We start from the raw sequence: 27,932 nt of genomic DNA on the forward strand, positions 1-27,932 counted from the left end.
TGACTGTGTCTCCCTTCATTCATCCTTCTAACATATCAGCAAATGCTAAACACCTGTCTACCTTTCCCCTCTCCTGGAGGGGCCTAGAGATACTTTTTTGTATTTTTAAATGCCTCATCTCATGCTCTAGCCCCAACTCAGAGTCTGCAAAGCTGTTTGGTGACAAATGCCTCAGGAGCCAGCTGTGGGAATAAGCCCAAACCAAGCCTTGAGTGGGACTTGTCACTACAGATTTGCACTGCTACCTTCCAACACCAAGGGAAGGACGCCTTAGTACAGCAATAATGGTGTCTCGCTGGCAAGAAAACCCACATTTCTCTTTCAAAGATTTCCTCTAGACTTCTATTTTCAAAAGATAGGACATGAGTAGGACTCAGCTGACTTTTCCAGGAAGAAAACTCAGCTGGCACGAGAGACTCCTGCCTACCTCTCTGCTGCTATTCCCGGGTCTAGGATCGTGCTACACCCACACTGAGAGTCCATAGCAGACACTCAATAAAGGTCTGCTAAAGGAAGAAGTATCTGAAACTGGCAGGTCACTGCTGAGCCCCTTTTTTTGCCCATCGGGTCTTTCCTAGCCTCTTCACCTAACCCAGCGAGCGCGCTTACACTTCAAGCTGCTTGGCTCAGAACCCGGACGATGTGCTTGGGGCCCAGGCCACCCATGCCAGCATCAGGGCTTTTGTGAGACAGTCTCTTCCAGGAGGCCAGACTAGTGAAATTACAATGAGCAAAAATTTTAACACAAAAAAATGTTAATATTCCTCTGAAAGTAATGGAGGGGGAAAAAAATCTAGTCGAGGGAGACAGTGATCTGCATGAGACATAAGGAGGCTGCATTGCACATCTCACGGCACATGCTTCCAAGAAGAAGCTACAGACCAACTTCTAGAACATTCACTGAAATCAGCACATCATCTCATGGCAAGCTTCTTGCTCTGAGATCTGGGCTGGAAAGCATCAGTGCCTGTCAGACCACCACCCATCCATCAGTGAGTGTGTGATCGTGGGTGGGTGTGACTCCAAGGACAAGGCCAGCCACCTTTCCAACCAGCCCCGGGAAGGCCAGCAGTGACACAGGGTGGCCCAATCTGCAGAGGAACACCATAAGGCCCTGCTAAGCCACCTGTAGAAAGATGCTTGAAGTCTTTCAAAGAAGTGACCACAACATAGGTTTTAAATATCTTTTTGCAGTAGATAATCTTATTTACATTGATACAGAATCATTTTACATTCTTAGATCAGACACTAATAGATGCTTTATTTTAGTAAATTATGAAGGAAAACAAAAAGGAAACTACTCAGAAATGTTCTCCATCAGCCTGTCTTACCACAGCAGCAGGGTATGGAAACACATGGACCCCGTACATCCTACAAGCTGAGGCTGGAGAAACTGTTTTGCTCTGGCTAGATGGTAGAGAGCCATCAATTGTTTAGACTGTGCTTTCCTTTTCTGAACATTTATACAGGAAAAGATGATGATTCTTAGCACTGAATAATTCAAACATATTCTGAAAACAGGTGTCAACAGTATAAGTGGTGAGAACCAGGCCTGGCAGGCAGCAGGGGCAGGGCTCCCAGATAAGGAGGCCATTAGTCTGCCCCAGGCTGTGGCCAGAGGCGGCTGTGGTCCAGCAGAAGGGTGGGAGCCCCAGTCGCCTGTGGCTCAGGACAACAGAAATCAATAGCCAGGGATAAGAGCCCACTTTGGGTGGGGTGGGAGGGAGGACCATCCATCCCAACAAAGATCATGACCCATGTCAGGGGCGGCATTTCCAGGGTTCCTCTTTGTGTGTGCCTCCCCAGCCCCAAGGCCCCCATATTCCAGCTACTTGGTACCTTTGGGAATTAAAACAAACTCCAAGAAGAGCAGGGACATCCTGCTGAGGGGTGCATAATGCTGGTGGAGCTTGCAGGCCCCAAGTTCCTGGAAAAGACGACCTGTCAGGAAAGACTCATTCCAGAACCTCCTGGAGGTTTGATGAGGGTAAAATTAATCACTTCACAACTTGGTGCTGCTTAAGGCTTCATTTTTAAGCTGTAAGCATGGCCTTTAATTATTTACTAAGATTTCCACCACATTGGATTCCAAATTAGAGTTTTGGCTCTGCAAGAAGTATCCAGCTGTCTTACTGTCTGAGTAAGAAGAGACCGAGTTACCTACCCATGGACAGGAAACTTCTACCAGCCCTTAGGCAGGCCATGCCTTTCTGCCCAGGGGCTGTCCATTCAGCGGAAAGGTGTGTTATCTCATGACGTGCTGTTGCCAAGGCAGTCCAGAGGGCCTCTGCAGGCCAGGCTCAGTGCTGCTGTCCTGGAATCCTTCTGTCTCCGAGGTGCCCTAGCCAAAGGAGGGGCTGCTGTTCCCGGCCTAGTTTCCAGTGGACCGTTTTCCTGAGCCAAGACATAAGCGGTTATAGTTCATTGGAATCACAAGAGCAGCATACCCCTGGGGGTTAGCTTCTATTATGCAGCCACCAGGAACCCGCACAAGTAAAATGTGAGTCCTGAGACCCCGCAGTGAGCAAACCCATCTCTCGGCAGCCCCCCGAGGTTACACAGCACTACGTCCCCAGGCAGAATAAGCACTATGAAATAGGCAAGGAATTGGAGTGATCTGAGTTCTAAGCCTGGCTCTGCTATGACTCACCCTCTGTGACCGTGGGCAACCTGGTTCCCACCACTGTAGGACGCAGCGCCCCTGGGAGCTGGTGGAGGGAAGGTGGGGAGGCAGCCCCCAGTGCAGCCTCTCACTGCAGTCTGGTTCCACCCTGTACTGCCGCTGACTCTACCACATCACCTAATGTGGGTGTCTCCATGGACCGAGAGAGGCCTGGCTCTACGGGGAGCCAGATATACCACACCTGAGACTGGCACTTCTTCCAACTCCAGGGGGGTGAGGGGCATGAGATTGGTTAAAGTGAGGGAAAACAGGGATTAGTTCACAAAGGGAAACAAAGGGGAAAAACCTCAAGGGGTCTCCTACCTCGGCTGGGTATCAGGAGGTAAACATTTTCTTAAGTTTGGAAAGGAATCCCTCCTTGTCCTCCCCAGCCTCAGGCCTAGCCTTGCCTCCTGCGGAGCTATCCATGGTGCTGCCACCTGGGCACAAACAGCAGAAAGAACTGGGGTCAAGGGCGCACACCTCCATGCATCCCATCCCAGGCCCCGCCTACCCCAGCCTGACCACCCAAGGGGCTCATCACTCAAGGAGCCACCAAATGCCACCCTGAGAGGAGAGGAGACCACTCCCAGGTTGGCCAGGGCTACCTTGCCTTTTCAGATGACTGAAGCAAACAGGCCACTCAGCACCTTAGTGTACATCAACTGCTCCCCAAGTCACTGGCCCACAAGAGGGAAATAAGAAACAGAGCCTGACAACCATCAACTGTCACCATCTTAACAACTGTAACAAAAATATAGCCCAGGCCACAAAGCTCCACATTAGCTCATTCAATCCTTAGGATAACCTTACAGGTAAATTTCACAGGTGAAAAAAACAAAAAACAGACATGGAGAGGTTATGTGGTTTGCCCAAGGTCACAGAGTAAGTGGGAGGGAGAACTAAGTTCAAATCCAAGTAGTCGGACCCCAAAGCCAAGGCTCTTAACCACCATGCCACCAGCTCTAAGAAGGTGAAGAACACATGTCAAGACCAACAGACCAGCTTCCACACTCTGTACATGTGAACGTCTCTGGGACACTCAGGGAGGGACTCACTGCCTCTCGGAATCTTAGGACATGTGTACTTCTTATCCGTAGTGACAGCAGCAGAGGATCCTGTATGTCACTGGGCAAATTATCCCCATTTGGGGGCATCTAACCCTAGATGCTCCAGATAAAGGGAGGCTGCTCCATTTCTTTAAGGCCCAGCATGAGACTGCCAAGACCAAGTCTGCTTACACAAATGCATCACTTTAAAGATCGGCCAAACACTATACAGGGAAGGCAAACTTTTGTTATGAGTTAAGACTAAAGACCTGGGCTCTACATTTTTATTGTAGGGCACATTTTTAATGTGCTAGGAGATATATGCCGAGCAGAGTCAATAGCAGAGAAAAAATGGTCACGGTCCCAGATCTCAATCTAAAACATCTTCCTCAATGAGAGGCTGAGGGGAACAGACCCCCTGCAGGGATGGGGTGAGGTCATCCTGGGCTCAGACCCCTGGGAAGTCCTGTGGACTGGTATGCCCTCAGAGCTCAGAAATGTCGTCAGAGACAGTGGTGGCCCTGAAAAAGGTCATGCTAACAGAGGTCTGAGCAATCGCCAAAGCCAAGCCAACCAGGTGACACCCAATTCCAACGACTCCCCAGATGAGGACCCTGGTGCTGCATAATCAATGCAGCAGGTCCCTCTGAGAGGTGCCCACTGCCAGATGTGCCGTTCCTCAGTCCTTCACATCCCCTTTCTTACATAAAGATGTAAGTAACAAAAAATACCCTTCTAACACAAAGAGATCCATAAACCAGAAATTTCCCATCACTCCTAGGCCTCCTAGAACAAGAGACAGCAAGAGTATTGAATTTCGTTATGCCCTTGGTAAGGGGACAGCAAATTGTGTGTGTGTGTGCTCATTTGAGTGAGTTCACATGTATCACACTAGGCGTTACTGACAATGGAGATTTTAACATGTGACACGTACTGTGCTGAATGCTTTACCTACATAATCCCATTTAATCACGTAGAATCCTATGAAGCAGGTGCTACTATTATTACAAATTTACAGATGAGGAAACTGAGGCTGAGAGAGATGAAGTAATTTGTCTAAGTCTTTGCTGTTAATAACGGCAGGGCTGGGACATGACTCTTTTCACCTCAGAACCTAAGCTCTTAATTACCACCAGTCCCAGCGGGGCACAAAAACACTCAGTGACTGCCACCACGCCCCTCCCCCAACTCTGCCATCCTAGTCACCCTGAGGGAAGATGGAAAGTGGTTGTGCCCCATGGCCATGACGGTATTTGAGCTATGGCGGCCAGTCTGGGAGAACCAGAACAAGCACCTGGTTATTTAGTTAATAATTCGTAACAAAAAAATAAGTAAAACAATAAAACACAGACACACACCCACTCTTTATACCAGAAACATAGTCTTACCTCTTTTCCTCACTCTTTATACCAGAAACAGTCTTACCTTTTTTTTTTTTTAAATCTGGCTAACGGGGGTATGGGCTCCTTCAGGAATATTTACTGGTCAGGACATCAAAGGATATATAAGCACTGAATTTAAAATTCTGCACCAAATGTTAGAAATAAACTGTGAGCCTCTGCACTTAGGTGACACAGTCTATAAATACACGGCTCTTCTCTCTCCAAGTCCTGACTTCTCTGAGAACCTGTCTGTGGTAGGAGGAGCATCTTTACAGGATGTCCGGGGCACTCAAGCACCTTCTGGTCTCATTACAAGATACAAACACCAGCGCTGTATTTCCAAAGCTGCTTTCAATAGAGCTAGTCCATAATTTTTACACTTTAGAATAAAGAGGAAATGCTCATGGTGGAAGTTCCTCAGCTGAACAGGGATTTCTAGTCTGTACCTTCAAGAGACCACAGCCAGAGGGGCTGCTCAGACAACCACAGGAAGAGGTCCAACCTGAGGCCACATATGGCTTTCCTGAGAAGGGGTTATGTTTCTCTTTTCCTTAGAGGATTTCCCAGCCAATGGTTAGGAAAATGAATTCAAATTAACTCAGCTAACATTTACTATGAACCGGCCTTGGGCCAGGTGCTATGCAAGGTGCTGGGGACTCGAAGAAGAAAGTAGTTATTACAGACAGGGATTCCAAGTCAGAGCGGTTTGATGGCTATTTGTAAAGTGATGCCAAGGGAAGAGTAACCGGATAACACTAACTACGTAAACCTGTGCCACCTTTTTGGGTCAAACCCCTAGTGTTATAAGAAAGGTTTAGCACTTATTTGGGTGTTCAATGCTTGCCCCGTTTCCCCTCATTACACTGTAGGGAGATGAAGGCAGAGACCCTCTCTCTGCGTGCATCGCTTCTTAAAACACAGTAAATGATAAATGAACATTTGTTTGAAGGAATGGAAGCCAACAGGACTCTAGGATCTGACTTCTGAGGACTGGACCCACCCCACAGGTGGAGGTACAGGTCTGTACTTACAGCCTAACTCCTTGAGCCATTTACACACACAGGCTGAGCCGGCAGAGTGCCTCTCATTCTACTAACATGTCTCTTCCCTCATCTTCCTCTTGCCTCCGCCCTGCATAAAGGGGGTCTATGGTCAACACTGTCAGCCACATCAAAGAGAAACAGCAGGTGGAATTCCTGAATGATGAGCTTGGGAACGGGTTTCCACAGTTACAGCTAAATGTTCATATGTGTGTTGTCACAAGAATTAATGATGATCCACAAACACAAACAATGAGCCACACTGTGTCTCTAACTCAAAAAGTCACACAGTAGCCTCAAAGTGCCCCAATCTCCTATGTCTTTTTGCTTAAGCACAGACTGGGAAAGAAGCTAGAGTCAGCCATTAGGGTTTTCAGCAGCATTAGGGAACAAAAATACACAAAGGATACTAAACCCACCAAAAACTTTAGGTCAGTTTCCTACATAACTGTTATCTATGCCAAATGCCTTCCAGGTACTCTTTCCCATAATGAAAGCAAAAATACCCAGGAATCAATCTGTATCTGCAACCACTCTCCTCAGTCTCTAAGGACTCTCTAACTCACATGTACTTAGAGGCTATAGAAAAAACTACACTTTATCCCAAGAACCACTAATCACTGAATGCAACTGCTTCTAGTATAACTTTAGTTAATATGTTTTGTTAAATGCTTGAAGTAAAAGGTTGAGGCACGAAAATGAATAAGATCCACTGTTAGTGAAGGTATCAGGAAATGGGAATTATATGTGGACTGTAAAAGTAACTTTCTTCAGAGTGTAAAGAGAGGCTTAACCACAACCAGGTAGCAGACTGACAGCGCCAATTCTAAGATTCTTAAATGCCATTTAAAAAATTACGTCTGGGAGCCAAATTTCCCACTGGAATACAACTCTGAAATGACAATGGGATTAGAAAAAATATATAATTTGGTATATCCATTTCATTTTATAAACAACTTTTCAGAAACTCATCCAATGCATATATTAAAGTTGTTATACTCAGCATAATTATATCAACAAAACTTAAAAGAAAGAACTGACAAAGTTTCAGGTACACAGGAGGCTCCCAATAAATCCTGGCTAAATGAGGCAAGAGGGAATTAGCCATCAGGACAAGGAACTACAAATATAATGAGGATTCTAAGGACAATCATAAACTGACTATATGCTCAACTCTCAAGTTAAGCTATCAGAAAGGAGTTTAAAACAACAACTGGTGATCACTAATATTCAGCATTCTAATATCGTGAACAAGGCCCATATCCTTGTGCAGGGCTCAGCACAGGCAAACCTGAAGTTTCCAGGGAGTGGAGAAGGGAGAAGGATGGCTAAGCTGTCTGCAGAACAAATCTCACATGCTACGTGACTATGGGAACATTTAGGATTCAGGAAGGAGAGCTGGAAGTGCACGATTAGAGTTACACGGAATAACTGAAAATAATTACATGGGAATAATTAATTCTCACTATTCCCACTTCTTTTTAGTTCAAGGATGTAAGAAAATAAGAGGAAAGTCTATGTACCAAATTATTTCAAACATGTGTCCAATCCATGCTTGGTCAGGCTACAGACAGGATTTGTGGAGCTGTTTTTTCAGAGGATTTGGTACCCTGGACTCAACAGGAGTTCAGCAAAGTCCATGCAAAGGCTGTTGCTGTTGGGAACCCAACCTGGGAGGGGAGGGGAGGGGAGGGGAGGAGACGGGGCCTCCAAGACCACCGCACTGGGAGATCTAACCCTTGCTCTGATCACCTGCTCTGAATGACCTTTTGCTACTCTAATTTCACTCAAGTTCTGAGAACACCAGAGGAGCATCCAGAACCCAGACAAAAACAAAATGATGTAACAAGAAGGAAACATGTTATGCAGCTGAAACCAATTACACCCTCAGCACAGCCTGTCCTGACCGAGGAGCCAAACCAGCAGAGAACCAGCATCTCTACAGCAGAGCACCCTCAACCCCAAGGGAAAAGGGCTGTGGCCACGGTTCCCATCGGCAAAGTTCCTGCCTACAAGCATTTTGGTATCAAATCACTAATATTTAACTACATTCTGCCGATGGAGCATGATATTTGAGCTCAGAGTAAATAAGGCATTTGTTCATTGCCAGAAGAATTCAAAGTTAAACCTGCTGGGAGCAGGCAGATTTGGAGTCATGTGACCGTGTTTTTTTATTGCTGTGGTAGCTGTTGTTTACAAGACACTCTACAATCTTGGTGGAGCACTGTGGTTTAGGAATGCATAAAGCCTTCCAATCCATATTCTCCTAAGCTGTTACAGGAGCTCTCATGTAGAGATGTGCCCAAGGTCATAGGGCAAGTGGCAGAACCAAGGATAACAGTCAGAAGAGCAGCTCTGAGACACAGGGCTGCTATCTGGTAGGAAGTGGTCTGGAACTAAGACTGAAGGGAGGAGCAGCTGCACTCTGGAGCACAGCTGTATGCAGCTATTCCAAGCCCTCAGCTCCCCTCTTTCTACCGTGCTCTCTGGAGGCTCCACAAAGATGCTCAAGAGGTAACCCTGACATGCTTCCAAACTGTTCATTCTCCGAGGGACTGAGAAGATGCCCACATGCCACCGTGCCACCCTACCAGTGCTTGTGTTAGTGACGCCGTTCACTGTCCCCTCCACGTCGGTCTCATCCTCTGCGTAGCTCAGGATCAAGCTGTGTTGCCGGCTTGTCAGTCTCCTGTGGAATGAGCAGTTTCTAAGCGTTCCTCTGGGCAGCTCTTTAAAGGTGAAGAGTTGGCTAGTCCCCACACAGAGCAGAAAATACAGGAACCCCAACTCAGGCAGAGGGCACACTCTGACCCTGAGAGCCACACCCTAGCTTCTATAAAGAAAATCTCCTAAAATACCCTAAGCTGTTTTAAAAAACTGTCACTGTGGCTATGCTAAATAATTTACTGGTGGGGGTGGAGAGTTTTCACAGTGTGTTTATGTGTGCACACGTAGGCAATTATTTAATCAAAAGGAGAGCTGGAAACCCCGTTCTCTCAAGCAGAGTCAGCATGCCTATTCTATATACCCACAGCACTCTGCCTGGACTTTTCTCCCAGAGGACACAGACATCTGCGCCATGACCTGGTTATAGATCTGCCTCTCCCACCAACCAGACTGTGAGCGCCCCAAGAGCAATAATAATATCAACAAGAGCAGCAATAGGTAAGTGTTCCCTGTTTATGATTCATTTAATCCTCCAACTCAAGCAGGTCAACCTTTTTCATTATGTCTACTTTGCAGATAGAGAACTCGGGCAAGACACACTTGACTTAAAGAAGTAACCTGCCCAAGCCTCAGTGCTTCCAGTGGCAGAGGCACAATGGAGCCAGGCAGTCTGGTGGTGCTGAGCCACCATACTGTCATGCTGGCAGGTAAAAAGCCCTCAGCTGGCCCCTGCTCAGTGGCGGAAGAGTGCAGAGATAAACAGGCCTCGCTGTGGCTAAGGGGGTGCTTACTTTGGAACTCTTATCTTGACATGAATGTAGTGATCTCCATAGCCGTAACTGTTAATCCGAGGGATGCCTTTCCCACTCATTCGAATCTTCTGGTCTGTTTGGACCCCAGGGGGGATCTATAAGAAAAGGACATCTGTGGTTTTCCTTGGTCTCAAGTTGCTCAAATGAAAAATAGACAATCTTATTCCTTGAAAAGAACTTGCATTTGGGCTTCTAGACAGAGCCCGCCAACCACCATGTGCAAACTGGCTAATAAGCTGGGTCTGCTCAGGGCAGACCCTGTGATGCAGATTGTGGGGGCAGGTGGTTTGTGGAGGTGAACCAAGGGAGGGAACACAAAGAGCCAGACGGAGGAAGAGGTAAAGCCAACACAGGAGTATGTTGCTGAGGCTGCTCCCTGGCCCAGTACAAGAGGGGATGTGAGCCAGGAACTGCTGTCCCTGGTGATGACACTCAAGGCCCACAGTTTGTGACTCACCTCCAAGGAATGGCCAGGCATTTCTCCTGCCTCCCCTAAACCTCATCTTCCCTGAATCCCCCACATGCTGGTTGTTCAAAGGTTCTAGCCATTTGTCAGCTATTTTCCATTTCGAAAAAAGAAAAAAGAAAAAAAGCAATGAAGTAGGAGCGGGACAGAAACGACACTCTGGCCCTCTTACCGTCACGTTGATTGTCTCGTACAGGCCCTGAGCTCTGGCTGTCCCCCCGAGGATAGCCTGAGCTATAGAAATAAAAAGGTCGGAGTGGATGTCTGCGCCGTCCCTCCGGAACACAGGGCTTTTCTGCACCTAGGGCCAAGCACGAGAGATGGCATCATGCACAGAGAGGTCCTTCTGGAGACTGGACACCAGCCCCAAGTCTTGGCAGGCCAAGCTCAGGGCCTGACATTTGCTCTGCCGTCTGTGCCTGCAGCATAGCACTGAGGGAAAGAACAGACTTTCACCAAAGCGCAACACTACGCCAGGCTCCAAGAGTGCCACGTCACATTCATTTCTATACGGCAATGCAGGAGCTCCCAGACTTCCTCGGGCTCAGGAAAATAAAGTAAAATGGGCTTTTTGGACATTAAAACAGACCTTACTTTACTAGAAAGTAAAGAAGAATACAGACCAATTCATATAGAAAGGCAAAAACAGTTTTCCAAATGGTCATTTGGCACGCACTACCTTCAAGACAGACTGACAGCATTAGAATCATTTTGATTTTATAAGCAGTTGTCATGTCTCAGACATTCTTTGCCTTCCTGTGATTTCTTCTCTCAATTTCTTCTCTTACTAGATGAGAACAGAATCTGAATTCTCTACCAAACTTTTCTCATCAATTGGCTTCCAGTTTGCTGTCTTTGTCTTTGATTTCTCAGTCTAGAAGATTCATCCTTTAGATTATTTTTGGTTTAAATTACGAAATATTTCCCATGTATATAAACCACAAAATAGATAATATAATACTACAAATAAGATGTTACAAATGCAAGTGAAGTCTCCTTGCCCCCTCCTCACCCCTCTGGAGTTAACTACTATACTGAATTTAGTACGTGTCATTCCTACAAGCATCTTTTTACTTTTACTACATATTTACATATCTCTAAATAACATATAATACCATCTCGTGTGGTTCAAAACTTTATATAGATGATCTTCCCTATATCTTCTTGCAACCTTTCTTTCCCTCTCTTTGTAACTGAGAAGTCTCCTTTCACATGTGGTCCAGTTTCTTCCTTCTGACTGTTCTGCGGTCCTCTGTGACCACAGTGCAGTTCACCTGGCCATTCTCTTCTCCAAAGACAACAGGTTGTTTTGTCTTACTACAATGAACGAGGCCGCCACACACATCTTGTGCATCCGTCTGTAGCACCTTCGAGCTTTTCTAAGGTATATATCTAGTAACTCCCAGTGGAAGGTGTTATTTCCTTTAGGGTTTCCCTTATCTCAGAAAACTGGGTTTGCCCTTGTAAATAGTAAAACTGTCCCTTTGGCACTTACTATCCCTACTAACAATTTGACACGCAAATAAAAACACAAGGGGACGTGTTTTGTATTATCCTGTTTCTGACTTGTAAACAACTCGAGGAAGCTTTGTTCTCTCCACACCTAAAACAAAAGCTTGAAGGTAACATATTTAATAACCCCACCAAGGTGGCCATTGATCCCCTAGAAACGCAGACAGCAGGATGTGCTCTCTGAAGCTCCCACCTCTCTCATGATAGGACTTGGCCACACCCTCTCCAGGAGAGCAAGTCCCCAACAGAGGCTGTGCAAACAGAGCACCTACCCTGAATGTGATGAAAATTTCCTTTTTTCCTACAGGCATCCTCACAGTCTGGCCATCTTCAACTCCTGTAAGAACAAAAGTTCGAAAGAGAATGATTATTTGGAGACCTCCCAAGGCAGTTTCTACCCTAGATCCATTTACGACCCACCAAATTCCTTACTCGTTCCTGTTTCTTATTAACAAGGAACACTACAGTTATCCCACATGGCTACAAGTATGACTTTTCAAAGGTGCACTATGCAATAATTCATAACCAAACAAGAGCACCTTCTTTCTATTAATTCAAGTTTATTGAACATCTGCTTTCTGCCAGATCTACATAGTACCTCTGGGAGTATACAGTCCAGTAGGGGAGATGGATATTAATCAAAAAACAACATAATGTGTCACTACAAACAGAACCATGTTCTTACAAAGAAAAGGTCACAATTCCAGAGTAAGGTACATCTAAGGAACAGAGAAGGTTCCAGAAGGCTTCCCTAGAGAAGGGACAACACTTGAGCTTGGAGCTCCGGGAGAACAAAGTTAACCACTGAAATAGGAAAAGGTGAGTTTCAGACACTTTGTATTCACAAAGGCTCTGTTCTAGGAGGCATTACGGCCTGTTCAAGGGGATAGATGAAAGTCAGGAAAGTTGCAAGGCAGAAAACAAAGGAGGGGCTAATAAGAGGGAAGGCTGAAGATGGCAGCAGGGGCCAGGAGAAGAAGCCAATTCTCAGCCCCCGCAAGTCACTGCAGGGTCTTTGACAGAGTGAGTGACGTGATCAGACTGCCCCGTTGAAGAGCGCCCTGGGACTGAGAGCTGGTTGCAGAGAGCAATCATAGGATGTCCCTGGGTCCAGGAGGAGGAGTGGTGGTACAAACTGGGCTGATGGTGAGGACAATGCTGGTCTCATGGACTGAAGTTGGAGGTGATGGAGGAGCTCCTTCACCAAGCATAGGAAAGAGTGGGCATGTCAAGTCCCTTCTCTCCAGTGTGACATGTAAGTGTAGATTTTTAAGGATAACTGGTACAAAGAGGAAAATGCAAGGTGATTCTAGTTCCTCTAGTTGGGGACTCCAGGGCTTTAGCTATGGCTTTTGCAACGGCCACCTCACAAGGAAACAATGCTTTGGCTCTCAGCCCCCTGTGTGTGGAAGAGTCCAGGACCCACCAGCAGGGACAGGGATCACCACTTTCTTCTTCTGCTTGGCTTGTCCTGCCCCTCTGCATACCACACAGGGAGACGTGATGATGGTGCCTCGGCCACCACATCTCCGACACGTGGAGCGCATCACAAAAGGGCCTGTATTTATGGTTTCCTGATAAAAAGGAGAAAAATGGGACCCTTAAGTACACTGCTAAATTCTGACAGCTGAGGCTCTGGGACCACAAGGTGTACAAGGGTAATGTATCATTAAAGACTCATGCTTTGTGTGCATATGCATTACAACAGACTGTCTAAAAACACAGGGGTACTGGCTCAAACTATTAATCTGACCTAGAACCCACCAACTTCTGAATTCCAAATCACCAAGTTGATTACGTGAGACTGAAAAGTGAGATACTGCCTCTCTACAGAAATTCCTGAAACCTCTGGGAGCTCAGCAAATACATTTTGAAAAGAATACTCCCCCTCTAACTACAAAAGTGATAGCTAAGAAAACAGGAAAATGAAGAGGAAAGTGAAACTGGATGCATCCAGAGATGCCAGTCTGGTCACTGAGCCTATTACTGCCCACTCCAAGGAAGGCGCAGCACAGGCCTCTCTGACCCCTTAGTGACACATGGGAAGAGCGAGGTGGGCTGAGTTTTCCAACGCCCCCCACCACCAGGGTCCCCTCCCATTGTCCCCATCCCCCAGCACGGGTACCCGGGAGCAATAAGGCAAACAGCTCCTCTTGCAGGCAATGGTGCTGCTCAGGCTCCTCCTCCTAGAGTGTCTTCTCCTTATTCCCCATGTCAACCATCCTCTTCCTAATCCTTCAGAAGCCTCCCCCGCCCCTCCCAGAGCTGCTGGGGCCTTAGGATTTGTGGCCACTCGCATCAGCTCCTCACTTGACATTTTCGCTTAACGTACTTGGATATTCAATTATTAAATACACTGTTGTGGCAAATCAGAAGACACAAAAGATATGTAAAAGAAAAAAAGTTATTAATCTCCCCACCTTGACTCCCAAGGTAACCAACTCTATTAAGTTCAGTTTGAGGTATTCTTGCCACAGCTCACTCTCTCTCCATAAAAGTCCTTTTTTAAAGTGAAAATGTTATGGTTTGAGTATATTATATATATTGCTCTGCGATTTGCTTTTCTTTTTATCTTAATAATACATCATGAACATTCTTCCAGGCCAATATATAGAGATTCCATTTTCCATTTTAATATTTATGTTTTAATGCTGCAGAAAAAAATCTCTACAGATGTATCGTTCTGTTCTGATCTCTTTATTTTTTTGTAAGGCAGATTCCCAAAGGTGAAATTGCCACGACAAATAATTACACTTGAAAATCTCTGTGTTATATTTATTTGAAAAGCTAATATGTGTGCATGGTACAAAACTCTAAAGTAAAAAAAATAAAGGTATAGTGAAAAGCTAGGTGTCTCTCCCCACCCCTAACCCCGAATTATTTCAGTTATGTTCCTTGGAGGCACAGCTATCACTGTCTTCTTGTGTATCCCACTTTTTTACTGACATATATACAATCTGGAGGGTGAGCCAAAGGTACATTTTTGTTTCCACTTGCATTTCCGTAACAGCTAGTGAGAAATGTTTACTGGTCACTTGCATTTCCTCTTCTGTTCATTTTGACCAGTTTTTCTTATGAGCTACTGTCTCTTTCTCATTATTCTGAAGAAGCCCTTTACATATTAAGAATACTAATCCTTTAGCAAATGTGCTACAAATATTTTTTCTCTCAAACAGTATGTTTGGAGAGAAATATGTTCACTTCAGAATGTTAAAAAAATCACAGGCCTTGGAGAAAGGACCTTAGTAGTGAGAGAGAATGGAACAATCGATTAAAAAAACGTCTAAGTATCTGTAACAAATGGCAACTCGGCTCACAGGATAGTAGCCACAGTGAATTCTCATCCTGTCCAAGAGCGCCCTCTAGAGGAGTACAAGCTCATCACAACTTTGTTATTAATTTCAAAGGGAAAAATAATAACTTTATATGAAAAAACCTGGTGGATACTACCCTGATTGTGATTGAATGTAATATCATCACTATTGGAACAAACTGACACAGCGTGACTGTCAACATGATCCTCTGAAAAGGGCACTATACCTTGGAAGTATGAACCCAAAATGAGGAAAATACTACAAAGTAGCTAGCTTGTATTCCTGAAAAATGTCAACGTCGTAAAAGAAAAAGAAAGGCCGAGAAACTGTTCCAGATAAAAGGAGACAAAGGATATGACAAGCAAATAATGTGTAAGATCCCAGATTGGATCCTGGACCAGGAAAAAAAGGACATTGTAAGGACAACTGAATAAATTTGAGTAAGTGTGTTGCACACGTGCATACAGAGAACACACACACAGGGAGGGGGAGGAGGATGGAATGAGCACACCAAAAATGACAAAGCAAATGAGACAAAATGTTAACAATCGATGAAGCTGGGTAAAAGGAATAGGGAGTGGTTCTTAATATGTTCTGTAAGTTTGAATTTTATCAACAAATTACCAAAAAGAAAAAAGAATAAATGATTATAGTTCAAGCAAATGTAAGTGTCCCTGACAGCCCATAGCTGGTTTCAAATTATCGAGATATCCTAAAGTGTATTTTTAGAGAAGACAGCAGAGTTTCCTTGCTGTGTGTATTGCTGACCAAGACAAAGTACTCCTGGAAAAATACAGAAGGTTCTAGATAAAACAGTCCCACCTAGTTATGAACTCTCAAAGCCTTAGGTACTACTAAAAAAATCCACAGGAGCACAGAAAAAAAGGAATGGTGAGGAGAAGTGTGGGTGGGCAAGAAGTGGGCAGCCAGGGGACTCTGACTCGCTTACCATGCCGGAGCCGCCACAGTAGTGGCAGTGCTGCACCTTGGTGCCAGGCTCATTCCCCTTGCCATCACACCGCTCACAGGTGTCCGTGATGTTCACAGTGAACTCCTTGTTGACACCCTTGGCAGCTTGATTGAACGTCAACTCCATGATGTACTAGAGAAATCCAGGGATGGTGTGTCATCTTTCTTAAAATAAGGCAGAGTGCTAGCCAGAGGTTTGCAGTTAATTTCCTTTTACTTTTAAAGACTTTAGTTTTTAGAGCAGTTCTGGTTTACAACAAAACTGAGAAGGAGGTAGAGAAATTTCCCACCCATCAGAGGAGGTCCCACCCAGGTACAGCCTCCTCTCCCATCATCATCGCTCATCAGAGTGGTAGATTCTTTTAATCAAGGATGAACCTACACTGATAACCATAATCACCCAAAGCCCACAGTTTACATTAGGATTCGTTCTCAGTGTTGTGCTTTCTCTGGGTCTGGACAAATGTATAATATGTATACAACATTATAAAATCATACAGAGTATTATCACTGCCTTAAAAACCCTATGTTCTGCCTATTCATCTCTTCCACCAAGTTACTTTACTTTTTAACTGCTTTACTTACCTGTACTCTACCAAGTAAGAATGAATGGGATTCAATTTACTGATTCTGCTCTACTTCTCGGGATTTTTAATTTAAGTGAAAATACTTTTCAACAAACTATTCATGAATAATATTGTATAGTCCTAACAAACAGCTTGAACAATCCATAAACATAACTTAAATCAGAAAACATTCCCTCTCTCAACTCTGAGGTCTTATTTGGACATAAATATGGAAGAGGTAAGATTTAGAGTGTCTCCCTATTGGATTGAGCTCTCCTAGGATAATGTAGCAGCTCTAGATAATATACACCCTAATAATATTGGACTCTGAGAGCCTTAGGTGCTGCCTGGTCAAGAAATTACAAGACTAAAGTCAAAATGGAGCTACACATTATTACCTATACAATTTTTCAAATAATTGGAATTTTTTCCTACCAAAATGGCTGCCTCCAGATCATTCCCTTTAGGCTGCTTTGCCTTTTTCTTTGAGAAACAGAAACTGATAAAATCTGTTTGCATCACACTTACCAGCTAAAATTTGAATAGTTCTTCAAAACAAGCAGCTTACCTCCTGAGGCTGACTGAATACACTTTGGAAATCTCCAAAAGATGATGATGAGAACTCTCCAAAGATCTTCCTGAAGAGCTCCTCTGGGTCAACAGAGGGGCCTCCTTTCCAGTAGCTCTGTCTGGAGTCTCCGGCTCCAGGATCGAAGCCAGCAGAGCCATAGGCATCATATTGCTTCCTCTTCACTTCATCACTCAGCACCTACCAAGAAAGGCACAGCAGTCAGGCTCCTGGTCTCCCAAGGCTCAGGGACACAGACACCAAGTACAGATAATGGTATTGTGTCAACATTAAATGTTCTGATTTTGACAAATACACTGTAGTTATAGGAAAGAAAGTTCTTGTTCTTAGAAAATACACACAGATTCACTTAGGAATAAAGAAACACAATGCCTATGATGTACTTTCAAATGGTTGCAGGGGAGTGGGGGTATGTGCACACACACAGAGCAGATATGTGACATATCCTGAAACCTTTTGGCATGGTCAAAGTCTGGGAAGAAGGTCCACTTTTAAATTACTCTGGGATTGTTTAGCAGTTGCTTCATGTATGTTCTGCCCCTTTGATTATATTTTAAATTCCTTCAGGGCAGTGATGGTCCTCTACTTTTACAAGATCCACCATCCCCACCAGATAGCCATGCCCTAAGTAGGAGCGGGGTGATCAAATAGGTGTAGAACTAATCCAACAAGGAGTTCTCAGACCTGGCTACAAGTCCAAATAACTGGGGCAAACTCTGTTAATACAGACTACTGGATTCTATTTTTTGTTTAGAATCCAAGCTAGATCTAGTGTGAGACCTGGGAATCTTTTTTTCTTTATTTTTCAATGAGGTGCTCTGGTGCAGGAACACAGCCTTCATACTAGACCTTGACACGTCAGGTCACCACGTGCAGCAGCACACTCTGATGCACACACGCAGCTGAATGACGGTGACTGCACACAGTGGTGGGTCGCGTTACCTCATAGGCTTCTGCCAGCTGGGAGAACTTCTCCTTGGCTTTGGGATCATCCTTATTCGTGTCTGGGTGATATTTCTTGGCAAGCTATGGAATGTAATGGTAAATTACTATGGACACAAGATGATTACTAAAACTGAACCCCCAAAACCAGTCAACATCTCACCTCCTTTATAGCAGTTATTGCTCTAAGATTTTACAAACAGTAGCAATTCTTAAAACAAGGTTTAAGATGTTAAACCTCTCTTCAAATCTGAGATATGTACACATTTTTCAACCACAACAACTCTCTACCAAAAATAACAAACTAATTCTTTAGAACTTAGGCACCTTTGTGAAAGATACAAAATAGTGTATCTGGTACACTATCATCTATGTAAAAAGAGGAACGTCTATGTAAAGAAGAATATAACATATCATCTATGTAAAAAGAGGAACATTTGCTGTATAAATTATCTTTCGAAGAACGTACAATAAACTGGTAACATTAATTGCTACAGGAGGGAAGTAAATGAGTAGGAAGGATGAAGACTTTTCATTGGATACACCTTTTTGCTTTTTGAATTCTGAAAAAAGGGAATATAGTACCTATTCAAAATATAGATTTAAATATTAAAAAAAAATCTTGCTCGACTATGTAGAGCACACAAAGTGTGCTGTGCAGCTCTAAAATGAAGGTTACCTTCTGGCTGCACTAAGCAGTGCTGTGTGTTTTGTACGTGTTCAGTATGTTTGCTGTGACTACTGAGCTTTCAAAGTCAAAATTACCAGACAGGTTCTGTATATGAAGGCAAGGAAGTGCACAGAATCCTAAAGCTGACAGTGACTTGGGAGGCCATCACTAGCTCCATCACTACCAGCACTGGCTGCTTAATCTGCTTCTGGAGATGCTGGTCCTCATATCAGCATATGGAATCATGTCAGAGGCTGTGTGCTAAGCCCTGAAGTGGGGGCAACGTGGGGAGGCAGGGCGGGGGGGCGCGTGTCTCAAGCATGGCCAGGAGATCACAGTGGTCCAAAAGGCAAGGCTGGTTCCAATGCCAAGGCAAGATATGCTAGAACACTCAGAAGATGAGCACAAGGAAGGCTTTCACAGTCAGGAAGACCTGTATTTTCGTCTCATATATGCCACATATTGGCATAACCTCGCCAAACCTCTTGCCATGAGGATTAAATGACATTTTATCAAAGTCCGATCCCAGTAATTGCTCTCTAAAGGCTACTTAAAAAATTTCCAGTTTTAAAGTGGACAGCTTTACCTAATCTTTTTATTTCCACAACTAAAAACTTGAATGGCTCCCTACTCTCTCTTAAATTAAGTCTCTAGCACTTGCTAAAGGCCTCAAATGCCCCATTAATTTGGCCCCTGAATCCATCCTCTCAATCTTTTCCCACCCTTGTATCAGTTACCTTCTCCTCCAGCTCAAAAGGAAAGACATGCTTTTCTTTTGAGCTGGAGGAGAAGCTCAAAAGAGCTTCCCAAGCCAGGATCTCTGCTTTCTATCCCCATGCCTTTGTGCCTTTGCTCATTCTATCACAACCAATAATAAAAGATAACTCAAAAAATGGGCAAAGAATCTGAATGCATATACAGCAAATGGTCGATAATCACATGAAAAGATGCTCAACATCATTAGTCACCAGGTAAAAGCATATCAAAACCATACTGAGACACTACTTCACACTCACTAGGGTGGCTAGAATCGAAAAGACAAATAACAAGTGTCAGCCATGATGTGGAGAAACTGGAAGCGTTACATACTGCTGGTGGGAGTGTAAAATGATGCAGCCCCTTTGGAATAGTCTGGCCGTTCCTCAAAGGGTTAAACAGAGCGTTATCATTTGACCTAGAAATTCTACTCCTAGGTGTTATGTATATACCCAAGAGAAATGAAAACATATGTCTAGACAAAACTTAAACATGGATGTTCAAAGCCACACTAATCATAATAACAAAAGAGTGGAAACAATCCAAATATCCATCGGCTGAAGAATGGATAAATAAAATGTAACATATCCCTCCAACGGAATATTGTGATTAAAAGGAATAAAGTACTGATACATGCCACAATATGGATGAACCTTGAAAACATTATGCTAAAGAAAGAGGACAGTCACAAAAGGCCAGACGTGTATGATATCATTTCTATAAAATGTCTAGAATAGGCAAATCCATAGAGACAGAAAGCAGGTTAGCAATTGCAAGGGCAGAGAGAAGAGACTGAAGTATAAGTGCTAATGGTATGGGGTTTCTTTTTGAGGTGTTAAATATGTTCTAAAATTTACTGTGGTGGGGATTGTACAATTTTGAATATACTAAAAACCAGTGATTCATGCACTTTAAAAAACAGTAAGAGGAAGTAGCCAACGAAGCTGTTAGGTCTGGTCTTGATCAGTATTTGGTTCACAAATATTGGGTGTGGACAAAGTTTTTGCTCACCCACCAAAAAAAAGAAAGAAAGAAAGAAAAATTTAAGAATCATAGTAAATTTTTTATAAAGATAATTAATTTCTGTATTTAACTTTAATTTAAAGATCTCTTCTTTTTTGATACTATTGCTTTCCTATTTTTAAAGTATTAAAATGCTCTTTTATCAAATGACATTAATAAACTGTACTGTTATTTTTAATATCTACGTTAGGCAAAATAGAAAAGCTGGCAATCCTATACTGGTGCCTCCATTTTTTAATTTTGTTGATCAGAGCAAAACTCTGGGAACCACTGGTGTAGATAACTCATATGCCACTTTACCAATTAGCCCTAACACAGTGTGAGCTATGACGACGGGAATTTCACACTTTCTGAGTTAAGAAATAATTCTAAGTCCATAAACTTTTATCTGAATGTAAAGAATGACTACCTAAAACTTAAACCAGCATGTCTACTGATTCAGAAGGTGCAGAGTAAATTTAAGTACAAAAACAGCTGTTGGAAAAGATTTTTTTTAACCTCTGGTTCTGACTCTCCCCATTTTCTGAAGTGTTAAGCAGTACAGCATCATATACTAAGAAACACAGCCCAGCAAAGCCCGTCTTATCATATCATTCTATACTGTCAGCTATCTGTGTCCTATACACATGGGCATACATATTGCATTGATCAGGATCAGACTTGATCAATAGCATTCCTTCTACAATCTTGTCTCTAAAATCTGGCTTCCATACAGACCTGGTAATAGGCTTTCTTGATCTCTTTCTGGCTGGCATTTCGGGGCACTCCTAATATCTGGTAATAATCCTCTTTGGCCAAAGGGGTGCTCGTGTGGAAAGAGGCAGTACAAACAAAAGGGTAACTTTTTATTCCTAAAAAAGAAAAAAGGAAATAAAAATCACTCTGGGAATATGCTCAACAAAAGGAAATTGTGAATAAACAACCAGTGAGGTTATACCTGTGAAGAAGCAAAGAGGTCACAGCTTTAGGGCCTATTCTCCTCCAAGCCCACTGGAGATCAAAATTACTGCACTTCAAAAATGGCTAAGGCCACTGTATATGAAGAATATAAAACAATGTCAATATAAAACTGGGCGAGGGGGATCCTGCTGGAATACACTATTGCTGTAGCCTCATTTAACCACCAAAGAACTGTATGCCAGATAGGGTCTGCACCTGAAGATGATTAAAAATTAAAAAGGAATTTAGCTACTGTTACACTACCAGAGCACCTGCCATGTGCTTTGACTCACTTAGTGCTTAATAACTACCCAGGTTATTTTCCTCTACCATGCAATCTTGGATATCTGCTTACTGGGTGGTGCTGAGTGTGGTCCCTAGACCAGCAGCATCATCAGCTTGTTGGAAATGCAAAATTTCAGGCCTCACCCCAGAAACTGTGGAGGGGGGGTCCAGCAGGCCTTGTTTAACAAGCCCTCCAGGTGATGATTCTGTCACATGCTCTAGTTTGAGAACCATCATGTTAAAGAAATGATTCTCAGTCTTTAGAGTCATACATCTCTCAAAGAATTTGATTAAAGCACTGACCCCTTCCCCTAAAAACAAAACATATCTATAGACACGCAGTTTAAAAGGCCAGAACCTCTGTCTAACACAGCGTAGAAAACCTGAAAGTAATCAAAGCACATGGCAGGCGACTACATGCCCTGCCTCCTTTCATGCCTCTTGCATCAGCAGCGAGGAGAAAAGGCTAACAGACATATCTACTCAACTGCCCTCAGTGCATGAAGCAGAGCACTTGGACTGGCCTGTCACAAAGTAAAGCTGGGGGAACTGCTCTACAACCTCGAGTCTTGCCTCCTATCCTCAACTCACTCTGTGACAACTGAAAGATGGGGAGGGAGAGATTGTCAGGGAAAGGGGACCAGGTTAAGGCAGAAGGGACAGGAGGATCAAGAAAAAGAATGAGGATCATGAAGCAGCTCCAGGTTTTTGTCAAATATTAGCCTATAGAGGAGACTATTCAGAAAATATTCACTGAGCACCTACTAGGCACTAACTAGGCTCCATGCTGGGGATGTGGCAGTAAACCTTTCAAAGGCATTGCACTCCTGGAGCTTACATTTATTCAAGATCTTAACACTGTACTAGGCATTGAGGATACAAGATGAATAAAAAAGTCAAAGCTAATGCCCTCAAAGAGTCTAGCAGTCTAGCAGGGGAAGCGTGGGAAGCAGTGTGTGAAGAGATATGAGCACACAAAGACAAGAAGAATGAGAATACAGGAAAGGGTCACCTAACCAATCAGGGTTTCTCAATTTCTACACCAGTGAAGGAAGAGATCAGTTTCCTCCTTTGAGGTGGGGCAGGGAGCAGGTCCTGTCCAATTGTTATGGGCTCAATTGTGTTCTTCACCCTCCAAATTCTTATGTTGAAGTCTCAACCCTCAGCGCCTCAGAAGGTGACTATATTTGGAGATAGGCTCTTTGAAACAATCCTGACAAAACACTGACCTTGGACTTCTAGCCTCCAAAACTAGAATAAAAAGAAAATAAGTTTCTGTTTTTTAAGCCACCCAATCTACAATACTTTGTTACGGCAGCCCTAACAAACTAATATACCTAGTATGTGTTGTAGGATGTTTTGAAGATGTACGACTCTAACCAACTAGTTACCAGTAGCACTCCCTCCTGCCCTCTCTCCACTAAGTGGGCAACTAAAAAAATGTCTACAGACATTACCAAACATCTCCTGGGGGGTAAAATCACCCCTAGTTGAGAACCACTGGCAACCAATTTCTAAAAAGTTCAGGGAAGGTCTTCTAAGGCACATGATGTTAAACTGTAGAAATTACGTAGGCTATGGAGGGGCTCGAATCTATTCAGATATACTCCTCTAGTCCTGGCATTATTTGCAACAGTATCCCTTCACTTTCAAGTGCCCCGTTTGGCTGCTAAATCTTATGATCACCTTTGGTTGGAGGGAGTGGTTCAGTCCTGTGCATTTAGAAACTGCAGGTACTATGATGAAACCAGAGACTGTGTGTGTATGCACATGTGTAAGGAATTGGTGCATTTAGGAACTGCAGATTCTGTGATCTGACTAGAGACTCTGTATGTGTGTGCATGCCTGTATATCATGGTTGCGGTAGAGGGGTGGTTAGAGATGATGATTAAAGGGATTTAGGAATAAGCAGAAGAGCCTCTGAGCTATGCTAAAGTATGGATTTTATCCTGAGGGCAATAGGAAGCCGCCTCAAACAACAGAGTTTACAAGAGGAAGAGCTCTCAAAAACAAACAAAAAAACCCAATGAGGATTGGGAAACTACTTAAAATTAATCTGAGCACAAAAGACACCAGGGTGACATATTTCAAGATAAGGGATAATCCGACAATGAGTAGGAATGGTCAGAATAATTAAAATCAGAACCAGGAAGAAAATCTCTATTTTTAGTATCCCCAATAGTTGTTTCCAGATGCTGCACCTTAGAGTTCCTGGAATATAAAAAGCAGACAGTGGAAGCAGTAGAGGCTAGGAGACCACTGTCATCTTTGGTCAGATTTGAGAAAAACACTAGAGCTAGCTAGTTTCCTAGCACTCCTGTTCTCAATCTCCTCCTCTCTCCAGAATGAGTGGTTACCCTGGCAGGTTCCAGCCTCTCCCGCCCACCCCTTCCAAACTAGAAGGTGGAGGCTGGTAGTGGCAAAAGCTCTGGTAGCTGCAGCCTCAACGTTATGAGCAGAGAAAATGGACTTGGGTGAGATTGGTACAAAACCGCATGTGGATAAAGAGAAATCATTAAACTATTACAAGTTTGATGACTTTTGACATTATCCAAAAAGCATCAATGATTAACAATAATTAGAAAGAGTTCACTTAATAGGCAAAATTTCCCCAAGATATGACCAATAAATGTTTTGTCCTTTTTAGAATAACCTAGAATAGGATTAGCCTCCAAGTAGTTCCAAGAATGGCCAACCCAGTGTCAAATAACTGCCATCTTTCTGCCTTTGGGAGACAGGTCAAATTTAAAAATGTTGTTTTTATGTCATATAATTGTACTACTAGATTTGAGATGAGACTGCAGACCAATGTTTGGAAGCTAAGTTGAAGACTTTAGATGTGACATCAGAGTGCACCTGGAAAGATGCCACCTTTCACCTGATACAAAACATGCCCATCACCGGCTATAGGTCAGGAGGATAGCTGACTACATACAGTTCCTTAGTAATGGTCACATACAAGGCTCAGTACTTAGTGCTTCTCTCTGTCTCTCTTTCACATACAGTTATCAAAAATGTTCCCCACAACTGTACAAATGTGATATGAACAAATTTAGCTTGACATTAGAAAATGTCAACAAAACCTAAAAATGACCACTTTGTTCATACCGAGAAATACAGAATGATATTACTCCAAATAATCCTAAGGAAACCTGGGCAGACTATTGCTCTATCCATGAGGAAATACAGGTGGCAGGAAAAGAATTTAAAAAATGGGATCACTTAACCCCACATTCAATCCAAAACCACATCCAATCTTGTATCCTCTGTACCTAGAACAGTGGCTGGCATATGACAGGCCCTCAATACTTGTGAATGAATGAATAAATTTTCACAGTTAAGAGAGACTCAAAGGATCTCGGAAGCTAAATAGGGTCGGGCCCGGTTAGTACTTGGATGGGAGACCACCTAGGAAGACCAGATGCTACAGGTGTAAAAAATAAAAAATAAGTGATTGTAAGCTGCCAAGGTCCTTGCTATCTGTGAGGTCAACCTAGGATTGCCTAGCCTAAAAAAAAAAAAAAGAGAGAGAGAGAGAGGCTCAAAGGGATTAAATAATTACCCAAGTCACACACACTCACACTGATAGAGGCAAGTTTGTTCACTGTACAAAGTAATCACAACTACTGATATTTAATGACAGCATTACAAAACTGCACCCCAATAGGACGTTATCTTGTGTAAATTATCTGTTCGGGGCCCTTTAATTAATTATCTTTGTAATGTTATAGACAGTTTAAGTATCATTTGCACAAATTCTAGGGGACAGAAACAACCAACACAATTCAGGCACATAGATGGTTGTTCAATGATTCCTCCTCTTCCTTCTGTCACTGTACTGGAAGTCATCCAACACACATCATGAGAAACTATTATGGCTAAGCACCTAAAGGCTTAATAAATATTAATGCTCTACCACCCAGGCTATTAAGAAAGCAGCAGGTTTTGAATCAAGGCTCCACCACTTCTTAGCTTTGTGACATTTTACAAGTTGTTTAACATATAATCCTCAGTTTATCTACAAAATGTTATAATAATAGTGTCTATCACATGGAAAGGATCCACGACTAGTAAATAGTAAGTGCTCAATAAATGTTTGTTTTTATTATAATTACCAACGAGGACTTCTAAAAGAGGCAGTTAAGTGTAGTCTTTGATTTACACTATTTGGAAGAATGTAAGCTATAGAAGTGCTGCTCTGGGTTTGAGACTCTTCTTATCTAATTTTATGACCTTGGGCGGGTCAGTTCCTCTCCTAGAACCTCAGTTTTCCATTCTTTAAAATTAGGGTGACGATTTCCACCTCGCGGAGTTGTTGTTACCATCAAGTGCGATGAGGCACAAAGTGCCTTAGGACAAGAGCAGGTGCTCACCGAATGGCAGTTACCTCTTCCCTTCCGCTACAGGCTAGAAGGTGGAGGAAAGAGAAAGGAACAGAGCAAGGGAGCAGCGATAAGCCAGAAAGAGGCCTCCAGAAATGTTGACAGAGAGGTGAAGGTTCACGGCCTATGGGGCGTTTCACCCCCGCGGCCGGGAGATCCATGCAGCTCTCCCTTGTTCTCCGATTCTGAGTAGTCACTTGGGCCTCTCTGCTTCCTGCCTGCCCATCTCCCTAAGCAATTCCACATACACGTGGGAATATACCCTCCACCCCGCTACCCACGTAGCTGGAACGAGGCGAGTCACTCCCTTCCAGGCCTTGGAGTCCCCGCTCGGGCGCTAGAGCTTGCCCTCACCTGTGAGGCTGACACCGGGTCTCAATGTCAGCAGCGCTCCGGGGCCGCGAGCTCCCAAGGAAGGCGTGAAGGCTGTAATGCTCAATTTGCGGCCCAGCAATGTCCCCACCACCACCCCCTTGGGCGACCGGATCCCTCTCCCCGCTGCAGCCGGCAGCCGAGGGGTCCCCGCAGCCACCAGCAACCAGCGTGTGGAGCACCGCGCCGCCATCTTGGCCCGGGGACACTGCGCCTGCGCCATCCGGCTGAAGAAGGGCTCATGAGGATAACACGCGCACGCACAGCGCTGACGAACCTGGGGGCGCGGCTCGCTGCGCGCGCACACAGAGCACGCGCAGCTGCACCCAATGCTGCTTGGTAGACAACGCCAAAATGAGGTTCCCTCTGGAGTGGTAGTAGATATACTTACTCTGCTGAATCTCCTAATTTTGTGTTGAACGATCACGACTGCACCTTATCTGTGTAAGGCCGTGGTTGATTGTAACTGAATGTAGCTGGTTTTAGGGGCCCGGCAAGGGGCGAGACTACAAATTCCGGCGTGCATTGCGGCCGTCAGTTGCGCAGATCCCAGTATACAATGCGCGGCTTTCTTCCTCCTGACCCCTGACGTCTTTCTGCATGAGTGCTACTCACTGAGTGTACGCGCAAACGGCAGGAATCTGCCCTACTCCCAAAGCCTGTCCTCAAGCTCACTTTCTGTGGTTGAGTCCCCACGCGGCGGACTTTGATCGCTCAGATTTCTCCTAAGCGTGTTAGCTTTCTCCAAACCTGTAGTGAACTTGGCAGTCGCGGAGTGAGAGCCGAGTTCCCCCCAAAAGAACTTAGTTAAGGTTATGAGCATCTACTATGTGTCACGCACGTGCTAGGGTATTGGGGATACAAAATAAGTTGCCCAAGGACACACAGCTGGTAGTGGCAGCGCTGGGATTCAGAGGAGCACAACGATGAATCGAGAGAGACAGGCTCCTTAGAAACTAACGTAACGTGATCAAATGCTATCATAAGTATAAACAATGTTACAGGCACACAGGTGAAAGGATTTCTCATAGCTTTGGAGATTGGCTTGTCAGGCAAGGCATCTGAGGTAACATTCTGGTTAAAAAAAAAAAAAAAGGGTCAAGTGGGGTGGAGGCGAAGAGTATTCCAAGTAGCAAGAAGTTCAAAAGCAGATGTCTGAAGGTTGAAAGTGCTTGCCCTGTTCGCTTAAGCCCGAAACTTATAATGTGTGGCTGGAGATGAGGCCAGAAAGGTAAACCTGACCTGGTAAGTCTTGAAAAGGAGTTTGAACTTTCACACTCACACCACCACCACCCCCCGCAAACAATGGGAAGGGAACCTGGGGATTCATGGACGAGTTTAAGATGATCTGTGCTCCTTGCTCCTCTGCCCATTGTACACGAACTTTTTGTGTGTGTGTATGTTAATCCATCACTTTCATCAATCAAATTCTTCGCTGGCTCCGAAATTCAAAGGTGAAAAACCACTGGCCCAGTGAAGAACAGTTACAAGACTATTGTCAAGAAAAGACTATGCAAGGAATAGTTGAGAGTTTA

General features: G+C 44.0%; 1 protein-coding gene across 2 annotated transcripts; it reads right to left on the bottom strand.

The window, feature by feature from the left end:
* Positions 1–1,170: 1,170 nt before the first annotated feature.
* On the bottom strand, positions 1,171–26,633 carry DNAJA3 (DnaJ heat shock protein family (Hsp40) member A3). 2 transcript variants are annotated; one of them, XM_011376470.2, is made up of 12 exons: positions 26,380–26,633; positions 21,137–21,270; positions 17,971–18,054; positions 17,008–17,208; positions 15,854–16,006; positions 13,017–13,164; positions 11,863–11,927; positions 10,251–10,379; positions 9,592–9,707; positions 8,725–8,822; positions 2,987–3,102; positions 1,171–2,394 (listed from the first exon to the last, which is right to left on the bottom strand). In XM_011376470.2, exons 1-11 carry the CDS (start codon positions 26,618–26,620, stop codon positions 2,999–3,001), a joined length of 1,473 nt encoding a protein of 490 aa, XP_011374772.1. In that variant the 5' UTR covers positions 26,621–26,633; the 3' UTR covers positions 1,171–2,394; positions 2,987–2,998. The 2 variants fall into 2 exon arrangements, with proteins under 2 accessions (XP_011374772.1, XP_011374773.1); XM_011376471.2 differs by lacking the exon at positions 2,987–3,102.
* Between the last annotated feature and the right edge of the window lie 1,299 nt (positions 26,634–27,932).

Source organism: Pteropus vampyrus, unplaced genomic scaffold (genome assembly GCF_000151845.1).
Source record: "Pteropus vampyrus isolate Shadow unplaced genomic scaffold, Pvam_2.0 Scaffold300, whole genome shotgun sequence".
In the NCBI taxonomy this organism is placed as follows: domain Eukaryota; kingdom Metazoa; phylum Chordata; class Mammalia; order Chiroptera; family Pteropodidae; genus Pteropus; species Pteropus vampyrus.

What these genes read in the sequence shown, in the direction of transcription:
- DNAJA3 (XM_011376470.2), bottom strand. Translation starts at nt 26,620, where the DNA reads ATGGCGCAGGCGCAGTGTCCCCGGGCCAAGATGGCGGCGCGGTGCTCC. An exon ending in AGCTGGCAGAAGCCTATGAG is followed by an intron (nt 17,209 to 17,970) that starts GTAACGCGACCC and finishes CTTTCTTGGTAG; the next exon opens with GTGCTGAGTGATGAAGTGAA. An exon ending in ACTGTGGCGGCTCCGGCATG is followed by an intron (nt 13,165 to 15,853) that starts GTAAGCGAGTCA and finishes CCTTTTTATCAG; the next exon opens with GAAACCATAAATACAGGCCC.